Here is a 9,958-nt window from a genome sequence, read left to right on the forward strand (position 1 = left end):
ACTATCCAATGCTGACGTCACGATGGTGCGATATGGCAGTAGATGTTGGCTTCAGAGGCTAGACTTGCCAGCGTGTCTATTCTATAACTGGCCTAAGGTTGGTGAACCCTGCATTAAGGCGCAACTGACAGGCGTGTGCAGACAGATGGAGGAAAAATTAAACGTCTGCGTTCAGACATATGCAGACGGACGTCTGTGTGCGTTACAACATTCGAACATCTTGGGATTCAATGATTTTATTACAGCCAGAAAATACATACAGTATTACAAGGAGGGATCTTACTTCCGTCTATCTGCATACGTCCGTTTGCTGACTGCTGTTTTGTGCGTTTGCCTTTACAGATCTAGGGCCGCATTTATGAATTATTCTTGAGTACGATCGTAGCCAAGTAGGATTTGTTGCCTAGAAACCAACTACTAGAAACGTTATGATTGATTCCTGTTATTGGTTACTCGACAACCAAAGCTGCTTGAACAAGTTTATTCTATAGAACATTTTATGAACAAATATGACCCTTGTTTTTACTTTAGTTTCTCATACATCAAATTTATTCTTTTTCCACTCTTTCTGATTTTTTACACTCTAAAGCAGCCGCACACTGGGACAATAATAGATTTCTATAGCTGTCGCGGAAACACGGAACTGGAAATGTCATTTACATTTTAGTTCCAGAGATTCACAATTCACAACTGATTCTGGAAGCTACTATAATCCCTGTGTGCAGGCTGCTTCACAATAGATCTCGTAGAGAAAAAAGAATGAATTTGATGCTTGAGAAACGAAATACAAAAGTAAAAGGCTATATCCTGTTGATTCTCTCCCAATCATAGATTTGATTTTGTGCTTGTCTAATCAAATTAAATTAATATTTTTTAAATGTTCTTGAGAACAAACTTGTTCATGTTGCTTTGGTTATCTAGTAACTTATAACAAGAACCATCATAACAATGTGTGCAGGCTGCTTTACTAGAAATATTCTTATACAAAATCCACATTTCAATAGGTTTTTATGAGATTTGTGATTTATGTTTGTTTCATAGGTGAGGCAGTGTTCTGGTGCTCGTTCCTGTCTGGCTGCGCGTCCGGTTCATTGGCTGCGCTGGCCGTAAATCCGTTCGATGTAGTCAAGACTCGACTGCAGGCCATCACCAAGGATGAGGGCGGACCCAAGTATTCCGGCATTGCCGACACCTTTGTGTAAGCATCTAACACATTCTTTCTCAACAGACCTATTTTCAAAATATTCCTCAACCTATTTTCGATAAGCCTGACTAAAACTGAAAGGGTACTAAATAGTTGAAAGAATAAGACGTTTATGTTGTCAGAACCACTATATTTGTTCAAAAATTAATTCACTTTATAGAACCAGGTTTCAAGGTAACACCTACCACATCTTCAGCTGAACTAGTAGTTCTGTGAAAAGTAGACCTCGCGCTCAGTAAGTTACATTGACCTGTTGTTATGTTTTCTCAAAAATTAATAAATAATTTAACATGTCTAGAGAAAATCCTAAATAAACATAGAGCTTTCTGGCCTATCGTACCGTGACGTGTCGTCCCGGAACGTGAGTGTGAGCGCTGTTATCAGGTCTGGCTGCCGTCGATACGCCAATCCAATCAACCCATCAGAGAACATTCTGTGTTGTCGTGTTGGCGAAAAATCAATGTGTTGAAATTAACAAAATAAACTACCATAATGCTGATTTCCTGCAAACTTCATTTCTCACTTTTCATGATTTTATAAATAAATTTATTTTCAATAATATTTGAAAAGATTAAAAAAGAAAAATGTAAAAAAAAAATGTTTTTCTATTAATAACTCCAAACTCCAAACTAGAATCATTCAGCTTATGGAAAGACAAAGATAGTAGACAACTGTCTACTAACTTTGATGAAAGATAGATTTTCAAGAAGTTCGATGTTTTGAACGGGTAGTATTATAGTCCACTAGACAGCTGAATTATGATGAATAATTCTATAGTCTGATTTTTACGGCAATATTGGTGTTCGAAGGAAACTCCTTTTCCTTCTGTATTATCCTAAAAATGCAAAATTTTGAAAAACCTTATGTATTCGTCGACGCGCAATTTAAAAAGGAACACACCTGTCAAATTTCTTGAAAATCTATTACCGCGTTTCGCCGTAAATGCGAAACATATAAACATTTAAACATTCAAACATTTACACATAAAGAGATATGCCAAACCGTCGACTTGAATCTTAGACCTCACATCACTCGATCAACTAATGTTGTTTGTCAAACAGTTCAGTTGAAGATGTGGTAGGTGTTACCATGAAACCTGGTTCTGTAATGTGAATTAATTTTTGAACAAATATAGTGAATATAACGTCAACGTCGTATTCTTTCAAATTATGGAGAAATATCACAACATCTCATACCATACAATCAAATAATTATGGTACTAAATAGTTCGTTCTTTAATTTATATTGAATGGCTTCAGATTTAGAATACATCAAAAATAATCATCTTCATATGAGGGTATAATCAAATGGGATGCGTGTATGTGCAAGTGTTCGCCAGATCACTTGAGTATGAGCCGAAAAACATATTCTGGAAAGAGCCATTGAAACACGTTGTGACTTGTCTTAAGCTGCTCACACTGAACGCCACCAGCAAGTGCACGCGTTTAGTGTGAGTGTTTCCCATGCTGGTTTCCAGGTTTTGTTTCTCATCTGTGCGCTTGGACATGCATGACCACGCGTGCATTTGCACGTATGTTCATCCAATGTGATCATACCCCAACACGCAAGAACAAACCTGTGTAAATGAATATTTTTATTGCTTCGTTGAAAATCAAAACAAGCGTAATTAAATAAACTTTATTATTGCTTTTCGTTGATTGTATAATCTCCTGTAACATTTTTGTAATAACATTCAATTTTTCTAAAGCTCTAGTCAGTCATGTTCCGTAGTTTGGTAAAATTCTTCAATACTTAGTTGATTAGACTGAGTTTTGCCTGATCGTCGGTGAATTTGTCCTGATTGTAAATATACTATGTCTTGATTGAACTAACATGTTACATTTTTTGTCAGTAATCTATAAGAATCTCAGTCAAATCGTTCTATTATCTCAGTGATACTCTGAATAGAGTAATAAATTGAAGTAACCTTCAACTCTTAGACGAGTAAATTCTAGTAGTAAATCTTTTACATAATCTTTATGAAAAGATAATTTTATAAATTTTCAGTAGTATCTTTGATTAGTAAATTGAAGAATTGTAGAATTTTTTCAGTACTGCAGACAATCTCTGAAGAATTAGGCTACTATAACTTCCACCTTGTATTTCAATTCAATTCAATTTTATTTATTCACGTATAATACAATTTTTACAACACAATTACAATTATGAAATTAATATAAGAACCAACATGGACTATTACGTCCGTGTGTGGGAGCAGTTCTTAATATTAGCTGTGTTAAATGGTCATTATAGTACATTTTCTGAGAAATGCATATCTGTTATTAGATTTTTGAAGAATCATTCTAGTAAATTCCTGAAGAACTATATTAGTAAATGTCTGAATAATTATTTAATTGAAATTCTAGTTGTCCTAGGGAGAGTAAAAATGCTATATTATGGATAATTGAATAGTTTAGGCAAATAAGTACCATCTATGTTGAACGCTAATCTAAAGCGGTCCATACACTGCTCGTGCATTGCACATCCTGCCATTTTTTGTATTGGCACGACCAGCTTGGCATGGCACGATGAGCGCCATACACTGCAAATTCAGTTCGCTCCGTGCCGTGCTAGAAGTCGGTTGTGAAAGTGATATTTTTTGGCCTGGCGCGACGGAAATCAAACCTTTCCGGATTACCATCGTGCTGTGCAATGCAGGACGTTCTTAGCACGACATTCCTCACACACTGGCACGATCCTTCCTTTTTTGTCCCATCCTGCAAGCATGACATGCAATGCTGGACCAGTGTATGAGCCGCTTTTGATTGCAATTAGGCGTGGTCGCATTTAGTATAACGTGTCTCAACCCGAGGTACAACCAACAGTTGATCTATCATCGTTTAAACCGTGCACATGGGCCTTAGTTTTGTAAATCTCTATAGTTTGAAAACGTTGAAAATTTGGAGAATCACCATAACGTTTCTCTCTGTCATTTTAAGCAAAATTCTAAAGAATCACAATAAATATTTTATCTAATTTTATTGAAACTGTGAAGAATTACATTAATCGTTTTCTCTGATTTCAGCAAAACTTTGAAGAACGAGGGACCGACTGCATTCTTCAAGGGCGGCGCCTGTCGTATGATAGTCATTGCCCCCCTGTTTGGCATTGCGCAAACTGTCTACTACCTGGGAGTCGCCGAAAAACTGCTCGGAGTTCAAAAGTAAACTGGATCCGGAATATTTAGAGAAAAATAGTTAAATGTCTATGCCACCGAAATTATTATCGTCTATTGGAATTCTACTGTAACTACCGTACACTGAAGGCTATCGTTTACCGTCAAAGAATTATCGTTCTACTAATCTTGATCTAATTGGATATTAATTATGATATTATTAATTTAAATTATAAAATTATTAATTATGATCCACTTCAATCTGTCAGCTTTGTTTGCTATATCATATGATGAGAAATGCTGATAGCTTGAGGTGAATCTCAGTATAGCTGTTGTTGAATTAACGAAACGTTTTGGACCGTTTTATGCTGATGAGAACAAATAAACATTACTAAGGCTAGCTACACACGTATCGATTTTTGTTCGTACGATATTCTGCCGTGCTTATAAATATTCTATTGGATTAAACAGATGATGTTTGTCAAGCTCCGTTTAATCTGACAGAATTCATAAGGACGACAAAGTATCGTACGAACAAGCATTGATGTGTGTGTGTGCAGGGCTTAACAGATTTCGAGGGAGATTCACTTTAAACTGGCAGCATTGTTTGAATGGGTAGCTTTAATGCTGTCTATGAGGGATGCTGACAGTTGTAAGTGAATCTCACTATAAGATATCAACGATCAAAATTTGATTGTTCAAATTTATGATTCTCATTATCAAAAATTGCATCCTGCAATTTTGATTTTTGACCAAGATTGATTAACTTATCAAAGATTAATTCATTCATCAACCCAATGATGAATTGAAGTGACGGTATCCGTTAATATTGTTGATGATCAGTGTATGGTATGTACGGCTAAATGTTACTTATAACCGTCGATGTTGTTAATGTACTGTTGTTTGAGTGTCATCATATCAAAATGTTGTTTAACATAGTCTACAATAATAGATTATGCTTGATTGTTAGGTATCTTTCAATTCTATCTACTGACAATAATTACCTATAATAATGTATTTGTTGTATAAGAATATTTATGCGCATTATTTCATTATATTAATGTAAAAGACAACTTATGTGGCCATTCCGTATTTGTGTGAGTGTGTATGTTGTGTGCATTGATTTCTCGTGAAATGTTGTTGCATAGGATTTTAATAATTTTAACATGTTGTATTAAATCTTAGAAGATTAAGATGTTAAATTATTGTGATATTTCTATTCTAGGTTTTAAAATTGCATCCAAAAATGATTTTGTACATATTATTTATGTCAAAAGTATTCACTGTCAATAAATTGTTTTTAATAATAATAATTTTGAATGTAATTCAATAAATTTTAACATTCTGACAAAAAATTCAGTTTTTGTTTCTCAATAAACTTTATTATTTCTCTTCATAAAGTTTTAAAAAGGGCCTACTTTTTCAAATCATACGAAAATATTCATAAAATGATTATCAGTTCTAGACCTCACCTGGTTGTAAACGTGGATATTTTCGAGTAATTAGGTAGCCTTTGTGTAATTCTTATAAATTAGATCAATATTGTTACATAAATTAATAGATAATTTAGTGTTTGTCAGTTTATTCAATTAGAAATTATTCTGTTAGGATAATACAAGTTTAATAAATGCATATAAACTAGAATCCCTTAATCGGAGATATATTATGTTTTTCGTGGCTGCTGAAATATTCTTGCTTCATGATATTGTAATATTATTATAAATTTCTATGTAGATCTAATCTAAATGTGAGTTAGGAATATTTTCTTCATATCGTGGATTTTATTCTAGTTGGTTTCTCATTACCGGAATTGAAAAGTAGAGCTTAAATGAGATAAAGGTTGAACTTGATCAAAACTAGACACTGTGTGTTCTAAACGTTTTTTACACATTCACAAAAGATGATACTGCCATTCAAAGTATTTTATTAAAATAATGGGGAAACAATTTTGAAGAAACTTTGTCCAGTGCTTAATATTGTGCTAGAGTGTTTGATGATGCTTTATTTATTGAATAATGATCAACTACTTATAATAATTTATTTTCTAGAAGTTGGCCATTTTTTAATTCTATGAAACGTTCTATTTCTTTTGTTAGGAGAAATATATTGTTAACGAATGAATGAGGCCAGATTCCAAATCCTTGAAACTATGTCTTGGGGAAAGACTAACAAGGTAATGTGTAGATTGAGTGTATAGAGTAGAATTTTAGTCAATTAACAGAAAACTGATCACTCAATGCAGGGTAGAGATAGAAAAATAGTTTTTTCTATTCACAATAACCCATTCTGTGTCTTCTAATTATAGTGGTTTAAAATCACTTAGTTCCATTCATCAGAAATATTTGAGTAAATTAAAAACTAGCTAAATATGTAAAGAATATATAGCTAGGAAGAATATTGTACCTATTCTATTTGTTGTAGCAATCCAAATCAAGGAAATGAATAACAAACTCAAATTAATAGAATGTGTGTAATAGAAGCATAGTAATAAATGAATGTGTTATATTTAATATATTGTAATAATAACACTCGTATAGTTTTAGATCGATTCGTATCAAAGAAGGTCACATTATCACTGGAACTGTCAATTCTAAGCAATAAATTGATAAACTGACAATATATTTATATTTTTGTCAGTACGGTAATGTAATTGGCGTTATTTTTGATAATTCTATTCTATTCCTGACTTGAAATTTCTTGATATTGAATAAATGGATTGGTAATATCTTATATGAGAGAGTACTGAACTTGAATTCTCTGCCATTTAAACTATGAATCTTAGAATAATTTCCTTAAGAATTTATAAATCTTGGAAAAATTCTTCACACAAAACCTATCAATTCTGATTTTACAGGAGTTTTTCTATCAGGATCGTTATGTAGGAGATTAAAACTGGGAAAAATTTGTAAAATTGTGCCAAGATTAATTTGGTGTTGTTTAATTATTATTCTGATCATAAACTATATCAATGCAATTCTTTGGCAAGAAAATTTTTCAAATTGAAACATGTTCCAGAATACTGTTGAAATATGCTGTCCAGAAGAGGATTGTGATAATATGATAATAATTATTGTATTATGAGGTAGTTATGAACATATTTTAGTGCGCTTATTGGTGATTGAACATAATTATTGTTAATTACAATATTATTGGTAAACCAGTTATGCTATTTAAATACTGTATTTGCCTTTGCTTCAAACATATATTCAGTATTATTTGCTATAACTTATAATAATCGTTCAAATATGTTAATAAATGTTATTTTAAATGGATAAAACTTGTATCAATAATTACTATGCTATATATCATTGATATTTTTGTAACTATAGCTGTTGAACTTTCGTAATCATTCATTCTGATACTTAGTGCCGGTTGCAAAAAAGCCGGGTTATTTTCAATCTGATTAATTTCAGTAGATCCATCTTTTTGAAATGGTCTCCTCTGATTTGGTTCACGTGAAGTTAATCAGGATTAAAATTTAACCGGCTTTTGTGCAAGTGGGCCTTTGTAAGGGAAATTTTTGCATTCATCTGGAAATTAATCTCAATTTACTGTGATTAGATAGAACATTTCTGGATGAATGTTATTATAATTCATTTCTTCTTTCGTAATCAATTAATTTTTTATGCTTTTGTACTCCAGAGCGAAGCTCGGTCCCCGATACAAATTAATGTGATGAACTAATCCGTTAGTTCAACAGCAGCTCCTGAAAATTGGAATCTATATATTTTTCAAATTAAATAAACTAGTAGCTCTGTGAACAGTAGATCTTACGCAGTTTTTTCATCCACAAGTATCTGATGTCACCTGTTCTAGTTGATTCAGTTGAAACATAATTTACTCTTAAAAACTGTTAGTTCCACACATGACGCGCCATCAAGACGTACATCCCCTTGGCACACAGCAAAACATTTATTCACATAGATTATCATTCCGTCGTTCTGGTTTCGATTATTCTTATTTAAAAATACATCATATCCTTTCATATTTACAGTCACGCAGCTATCATCAGTCCACGTTTAAGTAAGAGCTATTATGTCAAACTTTTTATTGTAACTGTTTAGAATCACCATCAATTCATCTACTCTATATGTTTATTATAGCTTCTTATATTCAAGCTTAAAAAAACGAATGTTCCCAATCTCACTATGCTCCCCAATGAAAAAATTAAATAAACTAAAATCTTCAAAAATGCTAATATACACGTCTCTCCTCATATCAACTAAATTATCAACAAAACAATCCATTCAAGACCAAATGAAAAAAAAATTGTGAATCGTTTGCCGCTCGCATGTGCATACACGATTGAAAAATAAAGTATAAAATGCTCAATTATAATCGTAAAGTAGGCCTGAAGTAGGCATACACTCATAGCATAGCATAGCCAGTGATTTCAATACCCCAAACAAAGGAAAAATATCAAGAATAGCGGTATATTTCGCACCTAGAGCAGAAAATGAGATTTTTCTGGCTCGAAATCGGTTTTCAAGTCCGATTGAAAAGATTGAGAGCCGGAATAGTTATTTGTGCAACTAGTGCGCAAAGTGTCAGTTTGCTGCACCGAAAGAAACGTTTACGCCCGAGCCGTAGGCGAGGGGGGAATGGTTTCTTGAGTGCAGCAGAGGAACTTTGCGCACGTATTTCACATTAAGTTTTTCCTACAGTTACCATTGAATATGAAAAGTGGGTAATTATGGGTAAAATTGCCTGAAATCCATCAAATGTTTTTCTGTGTAATTTTATTATTGATAAAAAGCTTAATCCTAAAATCCTAAAGTCCTCGTTGTCCTCCATTATAATATATAATGAATAATAATTAGCGCGTTGTGCTTCGTTGCACCTCTGCTCACTATAGCAGCCACAGCAGTCACTGTTACCAACTTCATTTTGATTTTGCTGCACTGTTGCTCCATATAACCTACTAAGTATTTTGCGTTGCCATGTTGCAAATCTGGAGTGCAGAAAATTTTTTCCCGCACTAGAGCGGAAAAGTGATTCTTTGCGTTCTGTAATCAGTGCAGCAATGGCCACTTTTCAACGTAACTGTAGGAAAAAACATTTTTGCCCGTGGTGCGAACGCTATTTTTCGCCACACTCAAAAATAAACAATATATATATGAGAATAGTTGTTTACTACGCACTTCCGAAAGCAGAAGTGGAAGTGATAGCTCTAGAAAATCTGAGGTAATCTGAATATCAGGAAATTGTCCAAGTATTTTTATTTTTTATTCTGATTTGTCTAAATAACCTAAAAGATGATGTTCAATTATGTGGGACGTTGAGTTTATACTTTTTTATTCTTTCAAATGACAATAAGATGATATTATCATAGAGAAACAATAGCGTAAGTAGATATCCCATGGTATAGGGAGTTTATGTTGAAACTTTTACTGTTATCTCAAGCCGATTACTGTTGATTATTGTCGAATTTTACTGTTTTGTTGGGGTGAGAGTGTATGAACGGCACAATATGAGAGACTACCAGTGTCACACAGCTTCACGGGAAAGAATTACATGAACTAGCGGCTTGAGATAACAGTAAAAGTTGCGACATAAACGCCCTGTACCATGGGATATCTACTTATGCTATTGTTTCTCTATGATATTATTATAAATGTTTTAATTATTGAATAATGAAC

At 33.3% G+C, this 9,958-nt stretch overlaps 1 protein-coding gene across 2 annotated transcripts in view; it reads left to right on the forward strand.

Moving 5' to 3' along the window:
- LOC111051320 (mitochondrial glutamate carrier 1) overlaps positions 1-7,591 on the forward strand; it is a 65,799-nt gene extending 58,208 nt beyond the window's left edge. Inside the window, exons 8-9 of one of the 2 annotated variants that reach the window (XM_039433693.1) lie at positions 1,042-1,198; positions 4,230-7,591. In XM_039433693.1, coding sequence (XP_039289627.1) covers positions 1,042-1,198; positions 4,230-4,371 — 299 coding nt within the window. In that variant the 3' untranslated portion in view covers positions 4,372-7,591. The remainder of the gene's footprint in view (positions 1-1,041; positions 1,199-4,229) is intronic. The other variant, XM_039433692.1, reaches the window with a different exon arrangement.
- The last annotated feature ends 2,367 nt before the right edge of the window (positions 7,592-9,958 follow it).

Source organism: Nilaparvata lugens, chromosome 7, assembly GCF_014356525.2.
Source record: "Nilaparvata lugens isolate BPH chromosome 7, ASM1435652v1, whole genome shotgun sequence".
Classification (NCBI taxonomy): domain Eukaryota; kingdom Metazoa; phylum Arthropoda; class Insecta; order Hemiptera; family Delphacidae; genus Nilaparvata; species Nilaparvata lugens.